This window comes from Artemia franciscana, chromosome 14, assembly GCF_032884065.1.
Source record: "Artemia franciscana chromosome 14, ASM3288406v1, whole genome shotgun sequence".
NCBI lineage: Eukaryota > Metazoa > Arthropoda > Branchiopoda > Anostraca > Artemiidae > Artemia > Artemia franciscana.
The window spans coordinates 16,376,273-16,400,334 of NC_088876.1; the positions used below are offsets into that span (position 1 = coordinate 16,376,273).

Below are 24,062 nucleotides of genomic sequence, written 5' to 3' on the forward strand. Positions count from 1 at the left end.
CCCAATTCTAGTATTTGTACCACAAAACATTTTTCTAGCTCAAACAAGGCCAAAATACAATCGTACTAACTTTTGTTTTTTTTTAAGGTTTTTGATTGTTGTAATCCCTTGTCAAAATATCGAATCATTATTTGTAAGAATTGCAAATTTTCGGTTTTTGGGCCTTTCTGCTGACATTATATAACTGGTTTCGTTCAAACCTGTAAGCTTAATCACGTAGCGAATGGATTTATCTAAAAAAAAAAAACTAATTTAAAAATGTTTAGGCATTTTTCTAGTTTGAATTTAAACACTAAAATTATTGCCCTAGCACCCCAAATATTACTTTGAAGTAATATTTTAAAAACATATAATAAATACATCTTAAGTAATCTAACTCAAACACTGCTTTTAGGGTTTCGGTAAGCCCCCACGAATAAAATAGAATCCACAATGTTGTCATAAATCATAAAGATAAAGGGGTGGTTGCAGATGAACTTTTCACGCTCAAGGGTGTTTAAGGATACACTAGCAAAGAGTGCAGCAGTTGCTGCTGCTGCTTCAGATCCTTCTTCTTTGAGCTCTACAACTGCTTTATGTTTCAGCTCATACAAATATAGACCTGGGCTTGAAGAGAAATCCGTCATGTTAGCCAGGATAGGATCGAAAATGCTTTCAAGTCCCATATTTTTCAGCATCTTACTCAATTCCATTGAGGCTTCAATTTTGAATTTTGGTATTCCTACTTCAATGTCGACTTTCCACATGCTTCTCAATGCCTCTTTCAAAATGCTGCCATTTAGTTTTGACAAAACTTCATCAAGAGCGTTTTCCACAAATGGCGGAAGAAGAATAAACATGCTTATGTCCTCACCAACATATGGAAGTTCAAGGATATAAGACATCAGCTCCTTACTCAACCCGTGTCTGAATTGTCCTTTTTGATACATCATTTTAACAAAGGTTTGCTCACTGGGTGAAATGTGGAAAATTGTAGGCTTTGTTCTCTCAGGCTTGAACTGAGATTGCCAATCTCCTTTGAAGTAGGCTGCGTTAGCCAAAACCATTCGAGTTTCAGAAGTAATCGAACCTTCCTCCAAGAAATTCTCTATTTTTCCCTTGGTCTTATCATTCACCCATCCATTAATCATGTTAAGTGACTCAGAACTCTTTTTTAAGAAATCCATTTCTTCAACTTCTTCTGAAAGAACTTCAGTGATACAATTTGACAATGGCTCGGTAGAATCAAAGAACACCTTATTAGCCAACTCAAGGTCATAGCTTTTTGAGGTCAGGTTAGCTGCACTGGAGAGACGATGTAGCATCTGTGTAGCTTTGTAAGATCGAATTGCAGTGGCCTTGTCCGTCTCTCCTAGTCTTAGGACTTCTCCTAAATTCTTCTGAGTTTCTCCGGCAGATCCAAAATAAGCTAGGAGCAGGGCCGAGTGGACGCTAAATGGCGAGAAGAATACATTTTGCGGTTTTTTGCTTTTGATGCCACTGTTGTCCGCATAGACTTTCTTGAAAAGGTCGATGCTGAAATCAACTTCTCCAGCATAAAATTCAGCAGCAGATGTTACCTCTCCCGTGTTGATTATTTGCTTCGCTCCAAAACATTCAGGCTCAGGGGGTTCTGTTTCATTTGTTGATATGGCCATTCCAGATGCCGCCACCCATAATGTCGCAAACGCTAACAATATTCGCAAGGTTCCCTTTCGCTTGTGTGAATAAAACTTTAGTGATTTTGAAGTGAACTTAAAAAAATTTTCAACTTTTTCCATATCTTAAAAAGACATTGCTTATACTTGTAAGAAAAGAAATTCGGTAATGATGTTTTTTTAACAGCGATTTCTACTAAGCTTCAAACTTTCGATTTTCTTTCTTGAAGTTTTTGAACAGTTATAATCCTTTGTTAAAATATATACAAAATATTTTTGCAATTACCACATTTTGGATTTTTAAGCAATTTAATATAAACTTCTCCATACATAAAAAATTCCTCCATACATCAAGTGAGACAACGTCATTGCAATGCTGATGTATATGCTGATGATGCAGTTAGCGTTAAAAAGATGTAAAAAACAGAAAAATTAAATCGAAAAAAAAGGAAAAAACTGATATCTCGGGGATAGGTGAGCATGGAGTCGAAATTTCCCTCGCCCCCTATAGTCATCATACTTGGAGTATGCATAGTTGTTGAAATGAATTGCTGATTATAGTAATAGCACGAATATTTGTCATACCTGCTTAAAATGATATTTTTTGCTTTTTTTAAGACGATAATATACGGTATTCTATATATTCTGGAGATCCCGACAGTTACTTTACGATCAATGCAGAAACAGGTACTATCAGAATCAACGCTCCATTGGACCATGAAATTCACCGCTATGTTCTCTTGAATGTTGCTGCCACTTCTGGAGAACCTCCTTCTTTCGGGCACACTCAGGTAAGTCCATTTCCTGGTTAAGAAGATTTAAGGGGTTTGACGGCCCTAAAAGAGAAGCATTCCTAACTTTAGCACTTTATAACATTTATTGATTTTCTATGACTTTAACGTTTCCTCTTCCTGCGTCCAAAACGTTTAACCCATTTCCTTACTATTGTGTTGAATTGTTTTAGATGCATATTAAGACGATTGTGTTTTCTAAAAGAGAGCAAACGCTTACCATAATTCACTTCTGTAGATTAGAAACGTTATTTTTGTTTTGAATCTATGTTATAACTGCTAATTTTCAGTTAATATGTCCCTAAATTCACGTTCTTAAATCCGTGTTTTTTTCCTAAATCTGCGTTCTTTGTTCCTAAATCTGCGTTCTTTGTTCCTAAATCCGCGTTCTTTGTTCCTAAATTTGCAGCGCTAGGTATGATTAAATTTCTTTTTTTTTCGGTAGTGTTTTATCGAGGTTTCTAGATGATTGTTGAATCTTCTTTTGAAAGAGTCAATAGAGACACTTTTCGTGGTAACTTCCTCAGGAAGATCATCCTTGACCGAGGTGCAACTTCGGATGAAGCTGCTCTTCAAGTACTTTGTTCTCGGCCTACCAGCCTCAAGATAATTGGACCGAGCTGTGTGCTTTCGTTTTGGTTGGACAATTAGGGGCACAAGACGAGAAAGCCCTAGAGAAGGAGGTGAATTTAGGTAATTGTAGAAAACAGTCATCGACGCTACATCAAACCTCTCATTAACAGACTGGAGAGGCTCATGGGGATATTTGGACCGAGCTGTGAGCTTTCGTGTCTGTCTTGTTGGTTGGACAGTTAGGGGCACAATACGAGCAAGATCTAGAGAAGGAGGTGAATTTAGGTGATTGTAGAAAACAGTCATCGACAGTACATCAAACCTCTCACTAACAGACTGGAGAGGCTTATGGGGAACAACTAAACCTGCCCTATTAGCCCTATTTTGGGTCTTTTGGAGTGGTGTCAACAACGTTTTCGGAGCACCAGCATAAAGCAGCCATCTTTCCAAGCTTCTGGAATTTATCCCCAGCTAATAAGTTCAAGTAGATAAAGAACTGTCACAAAGCCATCTGTCTAAAAGATGATTAACTTTAAATTACCTTTAATGAATATACACTCCCCAACCCTTTTTAATTATTTTTTTTTATTTCAGAGCTTTTTTTTGTCATAACCATTGTTTGTGTAAAAATTTGGTTAAAGGGTTTTCAAGCAAACGCTAGTAATAACTATAGAATGTCAATTATATAGAGATATGTCAATTATATAAACTTTGGTAGAAACCTGACCACACATAGTCAAGGAATGGCTCCCAAGCAATTGCAAAAACAAATTCTTCTGTGACTTTATTTTATCATCCGTTGATAAATTTTAAACTTACGAAGTAAGGCCAAAAAACTGAAAACGACAGAGGAAATTATTTAGACAAATACTCTGATAATTACTTTTCGATGTCAGTCGTTACAAACAATACAGCATTACGAATTTAATACCATTGGACTCAATACACAAACCACCGAGAAAAATCTCGGTGTAGAATAATTAACAAGTCAAACTAAGAAATTATTTTTCTGATTAATGTTTCAACAAATGTTGAATTGCGGATGGAAGTGAGAAGAAAAATTACAAGACTTTTTTTGTGCTTTTTTGCTCCAGGTTGGCAATTTTTAAATGTCTGGATCCTAAAACTTGGCACAAAAAGTTAACTTTTGAACCTCATCTGAAATGCGGCGGCACTCGATTCTCACTGTCTCATAATGTGGGGTCCTTTTTTCCTCCGCATATGTTAACTGTTTTTATTATTATATTTTAATGCCTAATTCATCGGTTCACGAGCTAAAGTAACCTACTATATTTCTTGGTTACTCTTCATTTTGTCTCTTTTCCAGTTTGTCAAAATTCTTCTCGGCTTTTTTGTTGTTTTCGAATTTTTTTCTCACATTATGTGAATTTAAATTGATTTTATATTGGCCATCCTTTAAAACTTATAAAAACAAAACAGCAATCAGTTTTTTTTGTTCAGCTATTCTGTTATTATTACTCATAAAATCCGAAATAAAGGGAGAGTGTAAGAGAAAGGGACACAGTAACACCTTCTACATCAGTTTTTTTTTTATTCACCCCTTCGAGATTCGTCAGTATACACTGATCCCACTTTAAACCCATGTTTTGTACTTTTTACCTATTATACTGAACTATCTTTATAAGTTTCTAACTATTATTATTCCAGGTCAATATAACTATTGGTGATATTAATGATAATGCTCCTGAGTTCGATTCCCCAGTTGTGAAAATTTCAGTGCCTGAGAACTCAGAACTAGGTTCTGCGATATACGCTGCGCACGCTGACGACTTAGACAGTGGAGACAATGGACTTGTTAAGTTTGAACTTTATACAAATCCAGAGCAGTCATTCCGCATAGATCCTAAATTTGGCTACCTTTCTCTTGCTAAAAAGCTTGACTATGAAAGAACACAAAAATACTCATTGATTATTGTTGCTGTGGATGGAGGAGATCCTCCACTACGGTCTAATGTGACTTTAAATATAGAAGTTCAAGATGTGAACGATAATGTTCCCGTATTTGAAAAGAAAGAGTATGATGTGAGCGTTCTTGAATCCTTGCCTTCTAATACTCAATTTTTGCAAGTAAAAGCAACAGATCAAGATACAGGCAATAATGCCCGTTTAACGTACAAAATCAAGGATGAAGAAACAGAAAGTGTTTTCGGTATATTTCCTAACAGTGGTAGTTTATATTTGAAGAAAGTCCTAGACCGTGAAACCCGGGATAAATTTGTGTTTACAGTAATTGCAATGGATAATGGCTCCCCGACTGGTAGTGCATCTGCTAGTGTCATTGTTCAAGTCTTAGACATGAACGACAATGAACCAATATTTTCTAAGCCCCATTATGAGTTTACTGTAGAGGAAAATACAGACAGGGGGACCCTTGTGGGACAAGTAATTGCAGCTGATTATGATATGGATATGAATGCTGATATCAGATATAGCCTAGAAAATGCAAATGGAACATTTCAGATTAATCCAACAACAGGTAAGTTTTAACTCATTTTCTTTACTTAATGTGGTAGCTCCTTTTTCTTACGAACACAATAGTAGAACCGTGTATCGAAAAACTAAGCTGTATTCAAAGTTTCAAGAGAACTGACTTCCACTTTTTTGTGTATTTTTGGTTATCCTCACTTGGCGAAATGATAATATTTAGGTTTGATTTTGAATCATGCTATTTTGTTAAGACTAGAAAACAAGTTTTTTTTTATACTCATTTTCTTCATTCATATCACCCACAGAAAGTCTTCTGGTCTCACACAACCACAGGAGTAAAAAGGTTGAAGATCAGGGATGGAGCTTTGACTTTTCCCCTTCTATTTTTTACCATTATATTAATTTTTGAGGTAAATCAGGGGTGTCAGTCCCCCTCTGAATGTTTGCAAAATACTTTTACTAAAGGTCTAGGCTAGGGGCTATTGAGAAGGAGACATTTTAAGAAAACAATAATTGCTTAATAATATGCAGAATAATTGTATTTAACGGGTTTTGACTGCAGCTCCACTGTAACTTACACCCTATACCCGCCCCTAATGTTCAAAAATGTATAGTTCAAATTATATGTTTCCCATGCATTCTGCCAATGCGTCTCTTTTGTTTCAGCTCGTGCAACCGTAAATTGAATCAACTGTGACGAAACAAGAACCGGAAAAATAAGAGTGATGGATGACCCAAAAAGTGAAGTTAGATAAGTCCTAATGAAAAATAACAAAACAAGATGATAAAATATACTTTAGAAACAAAATCATGGAAACCAAACCTACCCTCTCCGTAATTTGCAAATATATAGCCCAAATTATACAAAGGACTGAGAAGGTCCTTTGTATAATTTTCATCAAAATGATTGGCCGTCTCGGGTCTTCTTAATTCATTCTGTCTAACCCCAGTGCATTGCATCACCCATCGCTTCTTCTTGTAGCAACGAAAACGGTTTTCTGAGATGTACCGTAAGCGTAATTCCTGAATGTTTCTAATAGCCGACATGTAGCCTGCCCTTTTTTATATTTTTGTTAAAAATGCCTTTTTTTGAGTTTTCATAAAAAAAATACCTCCCTTTAGACTTCGAGAAATAAATTTTACCCCCCCCCTACATTTTTGGGAATTAACGCCACGGCGAGTTGTGTATTTTAATCAGGTATATTTTGTTCTTGTATTTGGGTGCTTGTCATATTTCTCTGTACTAATGACTTGCTGATTCATCTCATTGCTCTATCAGCTATAATCGGCATTTATTATCTGTCTATAAGCCGTATTTAAAGTGCCACATTTCTCTGAACATTACATAACTCTACATGTCTTGTTATATTAAAATGTACGTTGTTCAAATGAAAGGAAATGTAAATTCTTTCACTGAAGTCTTTCAAATGGTTTTGTCAAACCTGCTTCAGATCTGGTGCTTGCTTTTATTAAATTAAAAAAAAAACAAGTTTTTTTAAATGAAAGTAAGGAGCGACATTAAAACTTAAAACGAACAGAAATTACTCCGTATATGAAAGGGGCTTTTCCTCCTCGACACCCCGCTCCTTACGCTAAAGTTTTTTATTGTTTTAAAAAGTAGAGTTGCGAGAAAGAATCAAACTTTAGCGCAAGAAGCGGGGTGTCGAGGAGGAAAAGCCCCTTTCATATACGGAGTAATTTCTGTTCGTTTTAAGTTTTAATGTCGCTCCTTACTTTCATTTAAAAAAACTTGTTTTTTTTTTATTTAATTTCTGAAAGTTTTTGAATTAATGCATGTCTGATTTTGGCTCTCCGTACATAAATTATTAAAATGAAATTTGCATATTAATTCTTTTTTTGGCTAAATGGCTTTCTCTTAGTTTTGATCAGACGATTTTGAGAAATAAAGGGTGGGGAAGGAGGTCTTGTTACCCTCCAATTTTTCGGTTACTTAAAAAGGCAACTAGATCTTTTATTTTTAATGAACGTTTTTATTAGTAAAAAAAATACGTAACTTAAGAATTAACTTACGTAACAAACTTTTATATACTTATATTTTTGATTATATATATGAGGGGGTTGGTCCCCTCGTTAATACCTCGCTCTTCACACTAAATCTTGTTTTATCCCAATTCTTTAAGAATGACCCCTGAATCAGAAATGCCGTAGAATAAATAGTTGAAATTATTTAAAAAAAATTTGCATAAAGAGTGAAGTGTTTATCTCCTCCTAAATACCTCGCTCTTTATACTAAAGTATTTTTAGAACCCCTCATATGCGTAATAATCTCTGTTCCTTTTTAAGTTTTAATGCTTCTCCTTAATTTCAATTGAAAAAACTTTTTCATGTTTATATTTTCATTGTTTTTTTTTATAGTAATGCTAGAAAGTCCTGCGCCCTTTTCATTGAATTTTTCTTCCCCCATGAAATATTCCTCCAAGGAAAGATCCTCCCATATAGCCCCCTCCCCTGAACCCCACACCCAAACCAAAAAAATCCCCCTGATAACGTCGGTACAGTTCCCAGTAACCATTACTGTATGTAAACATTGGTCAAAGTTTGTAACTTGCAGCCCCTCCTCCAGGGACTGTGGGGGGTAAGTCATCCCCAAAGACATAGTTATTATGATTTTCGACTATGCGGAATAAAATGGCTATCTCAAAATTTTGATCCATTGACTTTGGGAAAAAAATGAGCGTGGGAGGGGGCCTAGGTGCCCTCCAATTTTTTTGGTCACTTAAAAAGGGCACTAGAACTTTTCATTTCCGTTAGAATGAGCCCTCTTGCAACACTCTAAGACCACTTGGTCGATACGATGACCCCTGGGAAAAAAAAAATAAAAATAAACACGCACCCGTCTTCTGGCAAAAAATTCGAAATTCCACATTTTTGTAGATTGGACCTTGAAATTTTTTCTATAGGGTTCTCTGATACGCTGAATGCGATGGTGTAATTTTCGTTAAGATCCTATGACTTTTAGGGGGTGTTACCCCCTATTTTCCAAAATAAGGCAAATTTTCTCAGGCTCGTAACTTTTGATGACAAAGACTAAATTTGATGAAGCTTATATATTTGAAATCAGCATAAAAATCCGATTCTTTTGATATATCTTTTAGCATCGAAAATCCGTTTTTTTGAGTTTCGTTTACTATTGAGCCGGGTCGCTCCTTACTAGGAACCAATTGGAGTAGTTGTAAAAGCATTCTCGGGAAATACAGGCTTCAGTTACCTTTGTATAATCTCTGTATAATCGTTCAGCAAACAGTGCTTGAAATGCCAACCCCTTGCGCACTGGAAGAAGAAGCCTGGAGGACAAAAAAAAAGACATGGTTATCAACAGTTAGAGCCGACCTCGAGCCAATGGGAGGTTTCAAGAAGCACGGGCACTGATGAAATAGACAATGGATCCAGATGATCGAGCCAATCACACTTGAAAGAGAGCAATGGAGAGAGGCATGTCGACAAATTCTGGATGCCACGATGGGCCTGGACAAGGCTCGAGCCTGACCCAAGTAAGTAAGTAAGTTGTATAATCTCACGTGATTGGGTAGGTGTTATGAACATTTACCTTTTATTTGAATTAAAATTTTTCTCTGGTCTTATGAACTTGCATGGCCATGCCGATATGGAGTTTGGCCTTTTTAGGTTCAAATAAACATACCCGACTTTCCAAAGACTGCAAACATAAATTTGTATCCTATCTATACAAACAACAAGGTAGTTGAGAAATATTACTTCCATCTCGTTTTTAATGTTCTGTAATATTAATCTATTATTATAATACATCTATTATAATAGATGAAGCGTTACAGATATTATAAATAGTATAAAATATTATATACATCTAATATTTATATTTAATATCACCTTATTTGTCTTTTTTAGATGCTCGCACTGTCTCTGCTGGACACTATTATTTCACAAGCTCCCATTGGTCCAGTTGCTTCGTACGCCGCCAAACATGGTTACATTCGGCACCATTTAGACATTTTGTCGGGATTATATGAATCATTGATATCTCTGGTCTGTCAAAAGTTGTCGGTAATGGCCATGAAATATTTTCATTTGTATTCTTCTATCATAATAATATGCTTATTTTTATTCATCTAAAAATTTGAAAATTTATATAAAAAAAATAAATCATAAGAAAAAATAAACTTAAAAGAACAGAAAAAATTGAAACTTTCAAACATGGTTGAGATTTGATAAGTGGAAGCTTGTTAATCTTTAGAATTATTATACCAAAGAACTTTCTAATGTTTCTTAAAAAGATCATTTTTGGCTTTAGTTCTGTTTACAGCGTAGTATTGTTTTCCTGCAATAAGAATAACAGCTTTTATTTAATACGAAATTGTTTAAAAAAAAATTGTTTGCCACTTGATCTATTTGAAAACTATGCCTTCCAAAATGTTTTCAATTTACTCTCTTTTATTGCTTCAAGATTTTGCATCAGCTTCTCTTTTCAATATGATCATTGTGTTTCGAGAACAACACTTTGGTTTTGTCGTGTTTTTTTTTTTTTTCTAGAACCTTGATTTCAGCTCATTCCTACAAAATCGTAAGGGTCTAACCTTTGTGGTTTTTACGGTAAGTGTGTACCTTACCGTCTGTAAGTTGGTGTACCTATTATTTGTTTCCAGTGTATTTGATGGTAAGACCAATTTGGTTCCGGTGGTTAGACAAGTAGTAGACTTGTTTATTTTAAGATCCTTACAGATTAAAAACTGCAGCCTTTAATCCAACCGAGTAATCAAAACCAAAGTGTTTCTCTCGCAACACTTGTTCGGCGAAGCTGAACGAATGTTAGCGCAACACCTCAGGTTGCACTTGCAACGTAGATCTAGTTTAGTTTATATTCAACAAAGATAAGTAATTCCCTTTCCAAAAGGCACAAAGATAAGTAATTCCCTTTCCAAAGGCGATTTGGGAGCAAGAGTTTTTCTTCTTTTCTTCAGAGCTGCAGATTTTGTTTTTATTTTGAGATACCTATGTGGCTTTCATTGAAAGTGCAGACCTTAGGTCAGATTGATGGGCATGATGTTATTTCTTGAAAATTTATATAGTTTCTGTATGAAATAAAAAGAAAATATATAAAAAAAGAAAAAGAAAAGGTTATCACTTTTCGTTCTGACTTGTGCTTGATGAAAGCGGCTAATAAGGGAAAAAATGATTTTTCAAGGCCTTAATGAGTAAACCAATTTATAAAGATGTCTCAGCTCTGTAACTTAGAGCCGTTCTCAGTGCAATTGAAGAAAACAATTTGTAAGAGCCTTTAGCGTCATTAGAAGAAAATCAATCAATTTCTTTGCGCTTTTTTTTTAATTGGATGGTTCATTTTTTTTGCAGTCATTTTTTACTCGAATGGCAATGACCTCTCGTGGATCTCAGCTGCTATAGGACTGCAATCTATTGGGACGTTTAAGCGAGATGAATGCCTTCTCTCATCGCCCTCAAGCTGGGTAATTTTTTTCCTGTCAACACTGGCTGTTAATTTATCTGGATGAAGGTTCAACAGTTGGGTAAATTGTGGTTTTGAAATTACGAAAAGGATTTGTTGCACATCAGCCATTTCAGATGCCTTGACCACGGGAATGAAATGACAAAAAACAAAACACATTCTATACAGTCCTATTGCTTATTAAATGGGCTTTTCAAAAAGCAGTTTTCATTTTCAGATAAATAGAAACAAAGTAAAAAAAAAATCTATGTTATATGTATTTCAAAGCAATAATATTAAACTATAAAGAAATACTTTTTACTACACTTTCCAATACGCAGTAAAAACTATTAACTACTGAGACACTCGTCACTACGTTGCACCTGCTTACTGATTCTTGCTGTGGAAAATTTAAACGCATAAAACCTTAGCCAATTTTTTTTGATGCTACTGTGGGTGGTTTGGATTAGTGTCCGAGTGTCCCCCTTCCTCCCACTCAGTGTGCATTAAATTTTGATAGGAAGAAGTTTGTGGTACTTATCATTTGCAATAAGAAGTCTTCGGATTGGGGATACAGAAGTTCTGACAGAAAACCTAAGAAATATTTACCAGTGCCAGAAACAGAGGATCAAGTTAAATTTCTTTTGGACCAAGGTAATTGGCGTTTTTGACTCCTTATTGGCTTAAATGAATACTGAGTGAAGAAGCCCTTAAATGCGAAAAACAAAATTTGGTCGCAGTCTCGGATGTTAAAAACTTGCGAAAGTAGGTATTTATAAATTGATGTAGCATCGTTGTGAGAAATCTGTCACTTTAAACAGAGACTCTGTTGAGCTGAAGTTTAAAAATCTATTGTTCAAATGTGTGTAATCGACAATGTGTGGTTTCTTTTCTTATTCTGAGATGTAAGACACTTCCTTAACAGTTTTCATATTTGCGTATCCTGTCAATGGATTTTTTTTTTTTTTTTTTTTAATGGAAATTTATTAATTTTGGATTTATCCATCAAGTTACTAGCGCAAGAAAAATTGTACAATATTTGAAAAACAACGAAAGATTCTCAAAAAGACATGCAATTGTGGTGAAAAATATGCCTCGAAATTCAACATGTCTAAGAACACTAGACCCGAGCTTAATTTTAAATAAATCATCCATTTCAGAGGACCGCCCTGAAGTAGCATGTTCGTCCCTAGTATTTATGCAGTATATATAAAAAAATGGTTATAATTAAAATGATGGGTCTGGTTGTCACTGCTAAAAGATCCTCAATTGCTCTAGAGAGAACCAACTAGCTCCAGTTCGTCCATGGCAACTGCATGCTGTTGCAAGATGTAGTCCGGCTAGAAATATGATCAGCATTCTTTTTGTTCTTTTTTCTGTTTAATAATAACTAAATTGCATACATCCCTTTCAGTAAACAAAAAAAAAAAACGTTTCCGTCAGCGCACCATCTAAAGATATTAAAAACTTTATTACTTCACTTTTCCTCTGGGAACTACCATATCATCATAACCCCCAAAATAAATAAAATAAATGAGTGAATCAAAGCTCTTAATTTACAAAAAGCAGTTCTTTAATGGCTTTTCGAATACAAAGGAGTCTCCAATACACCTTATATTACTCGTCAAACTATTCCATTTTCGTGTACCTCTATTTAAAACAGAAAAACACGGACGGGAAGAAATGCCTCTAGGTACACTTAAATCAACACTACCTCTTGTACCGCGTGAATGAACAAAAGACCTAACGCACAATAAATCACTAAAACAGCGTGGTTGAATATCCTGCAGCAATCCAAAAATAACCCACAATACATAAAATTCACGGAGGCCCGCAGCTGACGAAATTTTCAAGGTTGGATAATATTCCCGGACAGACTGACGAAGAGGAATCCCTGCTAAAAGCCTAAGTACGTAACTTTGTAGAACTTTTACTGGTTTAAGGATAGATGGAAAAGTGGAGAGCCAAATACTTGAACAATTAAGTATACACGGGTGTCTAAGAGAAGAGTAAAGATGGCGGAGGACAGATATAAGAAAAAAATGTTGGAGTTTCTTCATTATACCTAAATCTCTTGCCAGAATTTTACTAGTTAAAGTTACATGCTGCTTAAAAGATAAGGTTTCATCAATTACAATCCCATATTAGTTAAAAGAAACAATCTGTTTTATAACTTCATTAACCGTATCTAGTTCCTTCATCCATAGGTAAAAATCCGGCGATCGTGAGAAAATGACAAAATCAGACTTGCTTATGAACCAAAATTGGTTGAAGATTTATTAGCTTGAAAAGGAAAAGAATATATGGTGAAATCTTTGGTAAATTACAGACACAGGATGGGCTGTGCCTTTCTTCAGCAGGTATTGTTATATCTGTAACTATCATATGTCCAAAGGTAGGACTTAGTATTGTTTAGTTCTGATGTAAATAACAAGACCAGCATCCTACGTCCAGTTTTTTGACGTTCTTACTTAATACATAAAAAGTACATGAAAAGTTCTTCATTAATGCATAGCCGCTAATTATAAGATAACTCTACAGTTAATTATTCCCCTGAGACCTCTATTGAATGTACTGGGAAAACAGTCTTAATTACTTTGAAAAGCTCTCCTCAAAAGTAGCAAATTTGGAAATTATACAGTTTCAATCGGTACCCTATTATGAAGAAAGTTACTTTAATAGTTTTGAGTGCCAAGCTTTTTTAAACCCTGGTTGCCATAAATTGTCGTTTGATCAGTAATTTTTGTAGGGCTTGACCAACAAAAGATGAAAGCTGAGCAACATTTGGCTAGAATAAAACCTATTGATAGGAATTCGAAGGCAATTCCTGTTTCATTAAAAGTATTTACAGATTTTATAAGTTTTGAATGAAATAGTTTACGGAATTTTTTTTGAGAATTCTTGGGGGTCTCTTGCTTAGGCTTTTATATTTTTCTTGGTTGGAATATACTCCAAGTAATAGGCACGATTGATTTCCGGACCAACAAATTGACTTTCCTGGGTTGTGAAAATGATATGTCGATTAGTCCATCTTTTTCTGGTAGCGTAGTGATGCATAAGAGAATAGTTTTAGACCCATTCTCAATTAACGCAGCGGAAGTTCTTTTTAGGTAGAAGGAAATGTTACCTTTACCTGATGGAATGACGGTCGTTACAAAACCTGCTGATAAAAGTTCACAGTTTTGTTTGTTGTTGCTTTGCTTATGGAATATAAAAGCATTTTTTCAGTCAATGCATATGATATAGGTAACAATAGTTTTATGGAGTTTAAAGTAGATATTGACAAAAGTTTACCACCACATAAACCAAAGTCCTTTAATTTGCCACTGAAAATAAAGGAGGTTCTGCAGCAGTATATTTATGCGGTGACAAACGTAGGTATTATGAAAACTAGCAGAAGCGATTATTGTTGCCTTATATTCCTTATTGCAAAATCTCAGGAGAAAATACCTTCTAAGCATGAGTGGAGTTTGGAAACTCAAATGGTTATGTATGATAGTCAGGAGATTAATAGTCTAGCTAGGGACAGTGCCTCCGCTATCGGTAGGATCTAAGATGTACTGAACCACCTTAGCCCAAAGAGAAAATTTAGCATTATCGATTTAAAACAGGCCTTTTTCAATGTATCATTGGCAGAAGAAAGCCAACAATATTATTCGTATACCGGACCGCATAGTGTGTAATATGTGTATCGTAAGCTGCCTCAAGGTAGTAACGTGAGTCCTAAGGCGTTATGTCAATGGGTTTCAGTTTTATTTCAGTCGCCGGAAGTGAGTATCCTGGGGATTTAGAAAAGATTTTCCCAGATCGTTGGAGTGTGATGTGAAGAAAGTTATAAAGAAATGTGAGTTTTGAAGAGAATTTTGAGCTGCTTGGTTTTTCTGTTTCTTCTCGGGGTGTTTCACAACTGGCTAATAAACTCGACAGTATCCAAAAGATAAGCAGACCTCGTACTGTTAGTGAATTGCGTAGCTTCATTAGATTGGTCAAGAGGTACAAACTATTTTTATTGAATCTATTTGATTTAGTTTACCCTCTAAATAAGCTTTTGAGGAAAGTAATTTCGTTTGAATGGGGCCCTGATTAGGAAGAGAGTTTTTTTAAGTTAAAAAAAAGAGTTGAGTAATCCTTTGACAATATTTTTGTCGTTCCCAGACTATTCAAAAGTGGCTTATATTACAGTTGAGACACATTTTGTCGCTTGTGGAGCATTGCTCATGCAAAAGATTGACATGGGTCAAATTAGGAAACTTTAAAAGATTCGCCATTCTTAGTACAAGAACTGTCGGGGATGTCTGTAAGAAGGACAATAAACGGCCCTCTCATAAAACCTACAAAGGATTCAAAAACTTTCTTACGGTTAAATCCTGTTTTTCAGAAGATAATTGGTATGATTAAAAAAATGATTAAGAGTTTGACTCTTTCTCTTAACTTTACTTTTTAAAACAGTAAAAAACTTTAGCGTAAAGAGCGGGCCGTTGAGGAGGAAAAACCCCTTTAATATACGGAGTAACTTCTTTTCGTTTTAAGTTTTAATGTCGCTCCTTACTTTCATTTAAAAAAGCTTGTTTTTTTTTATTATTTCTGGATGTTTTTGAATTAATGCATGTTTTGATCTTGGCTCTCCGAACATAAATAATTAAAACGGAATTTGCATATTAATTTTTTTTGGCTAAATAGCTTTTTCATAGTTTTAATCGGAAGATTTTGAGAAAAAAGGAGCGAGGAAGGAGGCCTAGTTGTCCTCCAATTTTTTAATTACTTAAAAAGGCAACTATAACTTTTGATTTTTTACGAACGTTTTCATAAGTAAAAAATATACGTAACTTACGAATTAGTTTACGTAGCGAACTTCTGTATTCGTATGTTTTTATTGCGTATATGAGGGGGCTCACCCCTCGTCGATACCTCGCTCTTTACACTAAAGCTTAAATTTTGTCCCAATTCCTTAAGAATGACCCCTGAATAACAAAGGCCGTGGAATAAGTAGTTGTAATTACTAAAAATACTTCAGCGTAAAGAGCGAGGTATTACGAGGAGGTAAACCCCTCATATGGGTTATAATGTCTGTTCGTTTTCAGTTTTAATGCTGCTCCTCACTTTCAGTAGAAAAAAACTTTTCATATTTATTTTTTCATTGTTTTTTTAAATAATGCTAGAAAATCCTGTGCCCCCTCCATTGAAAGTCTCTTTCCCCATGGAAAGATCCTCCCATTTAACCCCTCCCCTCAACTTCCCCCCTGAAAACCCCAAAAAATCCCCCTGAAAACGTCTGTACGCTTCCCAGTAACTATTACTATATGTAAACACAGGTCAAAGTTTGTAACTTGCAGCCCCTCCCAAGGGGACTGCAGGCGAGTAAGTCGTCCCCAAAGACATAGTTATTAGGTTTTTCGACTATGGTGAATAAAATGGTCATCTCAGAATTTTGATCCGGTGACTTTGGGGAAAAAATGACCGTGGGAGGGGGCCTCGGTGCCGTCCAATTTTTTTGGTCAATTAGAAAGGGCACTAGAACCTTTAATTTCCGTTAGAATGAGCCCTTTCGCAACATTCTAGGACCACTGAGTCGATACGATCAGCCCTGGAAAAAAAAAAAAAAAACAAAAAACAAATAAACAAGCATCCGTAATTTGTCTTCTGGCAAAAAATGCGAAATTCCACATTTTTGTATATAGGGGCTTGAAACTTCTACAATAGGGTTCTCTGATACGTTGAATCTGATGGTGTTATTTTCGCTAAGATTATATGACTTTTAGGGGGTGTTTCCCCCTATTTTCTAAAATGAGGCAAAATTTCTCAGGCTCGTAACTTTTGATGGGTAAGACTAATCTTGATCAAACATATATATTTAAAATCAGCATTAAAATACGGTTCTATTAGTATCAAAATTCCATTTTTTTAAAGGTTTCGTTTACTATTGAGCCGGGTCGCTCCTTACTACAGTTCGTTAACACGAACTGCTTGACTTGTAAGCACTTTAGATCACTTTTAAACGCTACAGAACACTTTTTAATGCTTTTGATTAGTTATAAATTTTTAAATCACGAACTTTAAATCTTACTTGTACCATCTATTACATAGATCTTACTTTAGATCCTTTATAAACTATTTAAATCACTTACTAATGCTTTTGGTAGCGTAAAACGCATTAGCTTGCGTTTAAACTCTTCAAACTATTTAAACGCTTTAAATCACTTATAATCGCTTTAGATCATTTATAAATGATTTAGGTCATTTATAAACGCTGAAAAATACTTTAAACACTTAACTCTCTTGTAAATGCTTTGAAGAATTATAAATGCTTTAGAACGATTAAAAGCACTTTTGATCATTTTTTTAACGTTTGGACACATTACCGACACATTACCGTACGTTTGGACACATTATATCATTCAAAATCACTCGCAAATGCTTTTGATCGCTTAAGAAGGCTTTGGATAATTTACAAACATTCTAGTCAATTAAAAACGCTTTATAATTACTTCTAAACGCTTTAGATCGTATACAAGCACTTTAAATTTCGTATAAACTGCTTCACATCTCACTTGTTTCACATACGTAGGTTATTCTAAAGCATTTGTAAATGATATAAAGCGTTAGATCTCTTATATACACTTCATATCACCTATAAACACTTTGGATCGCTTATAAGCAATTTAGAGCACACGTTAATGCTTTAGAATGGTTGTAAATTTTTTGATCACTTACAAACGCTTTCAATTTTTTATATACACTTTAGATCACTTATTAATTCTTTCAATCGCTCGTAACTGCTTTAGATTGCATGTAAACTATTCAGATTATTTAAACGCCTCAGATCACTTATAACTAATTTAGATCGCTTATAAATGATTTCGATCACTTATAAATGCTTTAGATCACCTATAAACACTTTCGAAAACTTATAAACGCTTTAAAATCCTTATATACGCTTAGATCTGAAAGTACTTGTTTCTGCCCTGGGATTGATGGATGAAAGACTATCTATCAACACGTGAAAATAAAATCATTAGAAAAAGACTTATGCCAGCTTTTCCTCTGACTCAGGCTACCTATCTTGTTTTTTTTCCCATTAACCATGGCTACTTCATGGCAATTGGATCTCAATTCGAAGTTTAAGAGCTATTTTTAAGCCTTTGTATGTGATCTAAAGAGTTTATTAGTAACCTAAAGTGTTTTTAGGAAATCTAAAGCATCTACAACCGTCATAAATGGTTTAAAACTATTTTAAACCGCTTTTAAGTGATCTTAAGCGTTTACACGTACTTTAAGAAAGGAAATTTTAACATTCGGTTCCCGAGGGTTTGATTCATTTCATGACATTTAAAACTAATCTAAACCGTTTATAAGGGATCTAAAGCGTTTATAAATGATCTAAAGCAAAAAAGTTTTCTAAAGCGTTTACGTACGAAAACAAAGAAAGGGAATAAAAAATGAAAAGAGAAAAAACAAATAGGAGAAAAAACGAGGATTTTATCAGCCAGTAGCTAAATATGAAAAACAAGCAAAGCGTTTTTAAGTCTTCATATGTGATCTAAAGAGTTTATTAGTAACCTAAAGTGTTTTTAGGAAATCTAAAGCATCTACAACCGTTCTAAATGGTTTAAAACTATTTTAAACCGCTTTTAAGTGATCTTAAGCGTTTACACGTGCTTTAAGAAAGGAAATTTTAACATTCGGTTCCCGAGGGTTTGATCCATTTCATGACATTTAAAACTGAACTAAACCGTTTATAAGGGATCTAAAGCGTTTATAAATGATCTAAAGCAAAGAAGTTTTCTAAAGCGTTTACGTATGAAAACAAAGAAAGGGAATAAAAAATGAAAAGAGAAAAAACAAATAGGTGAAAAAACGAGGATTATATCAGCCAGCAGCTAAATGTGAAAAACAAGCAAATATTTTGACAAGGACCTCCGCCAAGTCGTCCTCAGTGCTCAAAAAAAAAAACAAAGAAAAAAAAAAACAACAGCAAAATCTAACCTTTATAAGTGAACTACACGAGAGGAAGACAGATTGGGTATCTGTCTTCCTCTCGTGTCTTTCACTTGTAAAGGTTAGATTTTGTTTTTTCTCTTTTCATTTTTTATTCCCTTTCTTTGTTTTCATACGTCATGCATAGCCAGTATGGTCTCAGAACGTATTTACCTAAAGCGTTTATGAGTGATCTGAAGAATTTACTTATGATCTAAAGCCCTTATTAAAGATCTAAAACGTTTATAAATTATAAATCATTCATAACTATTCTAGAGCACTTTTAAGTGATCTAAAGAAGTTACTAATGCCTTCAGAAGGAAAAAATAACATTGTATTCGCCGAAGATTGATCCTTTTCATGACATTTAAAACTGATCTAATGCGTTTACAAGTGGTCTAAAGTGTTTATAAATGATCTAAAGCAAAGAAGTGATTTAAAGAGTTTAAAAGTAACTTAAAGTGTTTGAAGCAGATATAACGAGTTTAAAAGTGATATAAAGCGTTTATAAGGGATAAAAGTGTTTATAAGTCCTCAAAAGGATCTATAAGTGATGTATAGCATTTAAAATGTTTATAGATGGTCTAAAGCATTTATAAGCGATACAAGCACTTATAAATGATCTAAAGTATTCTAAGTGGTTCAAAAGTACATGAGTGATTAGAAGCATGAAATCTAATATTATTATTTATGATAAAGAGTTTGCTTGTGATTTCAACCGTTTATAAGTGATCTAAAGCGTTTATTAGTGATCTAAAGTGTTTATAAGAAATTTTAAGAATGTATAAGAGAATTTAAAGTGTAAGCGTTTATAATTGTTTTAAACCATTTAAAAGTGTTCTTAAGCGTTCAAAAATGATATAAACTTGTATGCGTTATCTGAATAATCAAAAGCATTTTATAAGCCTTGATAAGTGATCTAAAGTGTTTATTAGAGATCTAAAACGTTTAAAGTTGATCAAAAGTGCTTATAATCGTTTTAAGGCATTTATAAATCTTCAAAAGCGCTTACAAGTAATCGGAAAAAAATTTAAGTGGATTTGGCGTTTATAAGTAGTCTAAAGCGTTTAGAACTGATCTCGGGATTGTTTTAAAGAGTTTGTAAGTTTTTTGTATGAGTTTGTAACCAAAGAAGTGATGTAAAGTGTTTAAAAGAGACTTAAAGTGTTTGAAACAGATCTAACGAGTTTAAAAGTGATATAAAGCGTTTTTAAGGGATGTAAAGTGTTCGTAAGTCCTCAAAAGGATTTATAAATGATGTAGAGCATTTAAATCTTGTTTTAAAGAGCTTGTAAGCTATCTAGAGCATTTATAAAGATTGTATAGGTGTAAGTCTTTATAAGGGTTCTAGATCATTTAGAGGATATCCAAAACGTTTTTAAGTGATCAAAAATTTTTACATGAGATCTATAAAATCTATAAGTTGTCTATAGAGTTTATAGTACTATGAAAAAACATATCAGTATGAAAAACATATCGAGAGGTAGATCCAAAAAATCGGAAATTTACAGGCGTTTAGAAAGAAAATCACATTGATCTGTAAATGGAATTTTGAACAGTGATCTGTGGTTGGAAACTGGAAAAGACATATTTGTTTTCTATAAAACCTTAAGAAATGAGATAATGTATGAATCTAAACTGCTAAAGCAAAAGCCACGAAAAAAAAACTTTCTGAGGTAAGGAGGAACAAAAGGGACAATTAAATCTATGGTTGGAATAAGTTCCTTTTTTTTTTACTTTGGAACAACTTTGTCCAATGGTCAATTTTACTTCGTTTTTCAAAGTGGATACATAATTAAATTTGAATATAATTTAAAGAGAGTGCCTAATATCACAAAAAAAGCATTTGATATCCTTCCACAAAATAGTTTATAGTATTTCTGTGTTGATGGTATACCTGTATATAACCTATATGAGTCTAAACAATTACAGCAAAAGCCGCGAAAAAAACTTTCTTAGGTAAGGATGAAAAAAATGGACAATTAAATCTATGGCTGGAAAAAGGTCTACTGAAACAACTTTGTGGGTTGTTAGCAAAGATATCACTTGCAGCAAAGACGTGGAAAGTGGAATAGCTAGCCTCAAGGTTCTTTTTCCAGTGTTTAAAAAGTTCGGATGAATATTTTAAAAATATGATGATGAAATGATGATTAATTACTGGTTTAAAATTAATATAAAGAAGACTAGGCTGCCTAGACTAAGAGAATATAAAGATGAAAACTATGTATTAGGTAACAAAAATCAAACATGTGGATAGCTTGAGTTCCACCCTTACGTAGTGATGGCGCGTCCACCCTTACGTTGGGATAGATTTGGGGCTGGGACTGCTTGTTCGGGTTGGCGGTGGTATGAAAGGTATTTTTTTTTTTTGTAATTGGTTTTCAACAGTTCAGTTATTTATAAGTTTTTAATTGTTAATACTATTTCATTTTGCAGACAAGTCTGAAAGAAAGTTTCAGTTACTTTGTATGGTCTCTATCAGATTTTAATGATAACGTATACTGCCTTAAAGTATTTAATTAAATTTTGATTTTTCAAAGGAATCTGTCCGTATTACCACAAAAGGCAACTGGGAGGCATAAATCTTCATTTCTTAACAACAAAGAGGGGAAATTTAAAATCCTAACTTCTTTAGGCTATCGAAATGGTATTTCAGGATTGTTCTGTTACAATGAGGCGGAACAAATTTAATCTTTAAACAACTTTTACTGTTCAAAATATTTTTTTGAGTCTTTCTTTGGCACAGTGGAGAAGAAGTTGATATCTTTACCTTTTTTGCCTGTCATAAAATTTGGGTTTGCTTTTTTTGCGAAGCGGGGTGGTTTTTAAAACATTGTTGTTTTTTAGGGGATTTGTGTAATAGAAAATAAATGATTTGTCTAATAGAAAGTAAATGTATGACTTCGACTTTTTTGACTTGACTTTGACTTTTTTTAACATAATAAACAAAAATATAATTCACTATGCTAGGGAAAAACTTAGATTTTGCTTACGCGTAGCACTTAACTATATAAACATTCCTAAAGGCATCCTAAATTAAAAAAAAAAATAAAAATAATAGCTACATAAATGTTTTTAGAAGCATCCTGGACTCATTAGAATAACAATAATAAAAAAGAAAGAAAAGACAATCACCTGCTCTCAAAAACCCCCAGGGTAGAAACCACCATCAAAATACAGCTCTATCCACCCCAACCCCTTCAACCCGCTCCTCCCTCTAGACCTATAACCCATTCACAGTCCCCCCACCCCCAAGAATAAGAAATACTAAAAAAAAAATAATTCCCCAAGAAAAACTACTTTAACTTTTTTTTTTAATTGTGAGAGGTGCTAAGCCGCCCTGACGCTCACTTGAAGCAAATTCTATTTGGAAGGGCCAAGATACTTCAAAGTAAAACTAGATCTCACTACTTTCAATACCCACAACCAAGTTATTACATCTGCTTGTATCATGATCATGAACAGAACTTCTGATACGGTAAAACTCATTAAAGTTTCCGAGACCAAATTTTGCACAAAATATAACCAATGAGAAGTTCGTGAGGTGCACTATTAGAAGTGCGAAGGTATTATTGGTTCACGTTTTGGATTTCGGTGAGCAAATGGTGACCACTTTACAGCCTATTTCCATCTAATTAAAGATTTGCGTTATATGACATATCGCCTCCTCTGTTCATCCTAAAACATTAAAATAAAGGCCAAAGTCTTCAGCAATATCTGAACTTTAATAAAGGTTTGTATAAGTGTCCACTTGAAACTAAGTATATGAGTCGAAATACTCCTTCAAAGGTCGGAGTAATCTTTTAAGATAACTAGATTTTTGAAAAATTGTTTATAAAAGAAGGCAAATAATTTTGTGATTTTTTTTTTATCAAGCCGGTATAGATGGTTCTCTGAATCCTCAATTTTTATAAGCAGAATAGCACTTTGTTTTAACATTCACAATCGAAATGATGAAAAAAAGTGGAAATTCACACCATTTGAGTTAGCCACAGAAACGGAATACAACAAGAATATTACTTCAGAATTTCTCTCCTTCTCAATACCAAACAGTCACAAAATATAGCTATGTTTCTGTATAGAGGTTGCACATATTTGTCCATAAAATTGTATAAACTGCTATATATACTGCTCAGAATGTTTATACTTATTTTGATACATGCCATCCAATCATGCTGTTACGAATAGTTTCTAGTATATCAAAATTTTTACAGGACAATTCTTTTAGTTAATGCTAAATACTAAAAGAATTTCTAAAAGAATTTCTTTCTAAAGGAATTTCTTAATACCTAATGCTAAAAGAATTTCAAATTCTTATTTTTGTGCTCATCAGACAAATCGAGATTTAAACGTGTGAACTGAATATCTGAACATCTCAAAACTAAAACAAAATTAATTAGAAATCTACCCCAGCGTGAAACCCCGTAAATTTAAATCATTAATCTATACCAATGAATTACAAAAATAAGCAACACATAACTATTTGGTCTTTTTAAGGATATTTCAACTCATGTACTTAGTTTGAAGCACATACCTACATGCATCCTTATTAGAACTCATATGTTTTTGACGATTTTTGTCTTTATTCGGATGTTTTAGGATGAATAGAAGAGGAAATACTAACGAAAAGCTCCAAACTGACAGGACCAGCCATTATAAACGTTCACCAAAATATTGAGGTAGATATTGACAGTGTAATAAATAGATATGGCAGCAGAGGAAATAAACAAATAGACTTTTTCTTATAAAATCGTGATTTCAATAATTTAAGCAAAATATATCAAGCTTTTAAAAGTGGAAAGATACGCTACGTTGTTATGAAGTGAAATTTTGATTAGTAAATTTTTGAGATTCCGTCCAAGTTGAAACTGTTTATTAAAACTCTATTGAAAAAAATGGTGAGGATCACTGAACTGCTTTTCTATCACTTAATTAGCTACTAAATATTTGAAAATAAAACAGAGTTCATCTCCATTTTTGAATCGTTCATCAAAATATGCTAGCACAAACTTGATCAGGCATATAAAGATAGAACCGGCAAGTTCGGCTCCTTGAAGGGATCAGCAGGTTATGTTAGTCATTCTGAGGTAATATCCTCTTGAATCAATGGGTGTATGCACTGCGTTCGCTTAAAAAAAAAAAAAAAAAAAAAAAAAAAAAAAAAAAAAAAAAAAAAAAAAAACAGAAGTTGAGCTAGAGAAC

At 33.9% G+C, this 24,062-nt stretch overlaps 2 protein-coding genes across 2 annotated transcripts; one reads left to right on the plus strand and one right to left on the minus strand.

The window, feature by feature from the left end:
• Positions 1-344: 344 nt before the first annotated feature.
• LOC136035392 (serine protease inhibitor 88Ea-like) lies at positions 345-1,703 on the minus strand. Its single transcript, XM_065717170.1, has one exon. It carries the CDS (start codon positions 1,635-1,637, stop codon positions 378-380), a length of 1,260 nt encoding a protein of 419 aa, XP_065573242.1. The 5' UTR covers positions 1,638-1,703; the 3' UTR covers positions 345-377.
• LOC136035745 (protein dachsous-like) lies at positions 1,643-23,101 on the plus strand. The gene is made up of 5 exons (XM_065717715.1): positions 1,643-1,700; positions 2,256-2,428; positions 4,670-5,498; positions 9,335-9,490; positions 10,796-23,101. Exons 1-4 carry the CDS (start codon positions 1,643-1,645, stop codon positions 9,454-9,456), a joined length of 1,182 nt encoding a protein of 393 aa, XP_065573787.1. The 3' UTR covers positions 9,457-9,490; positions 10,796-23,101.
• The last annotated feature ends 961 nt before the right edge of the window (positions 23,102-24,062 follow it).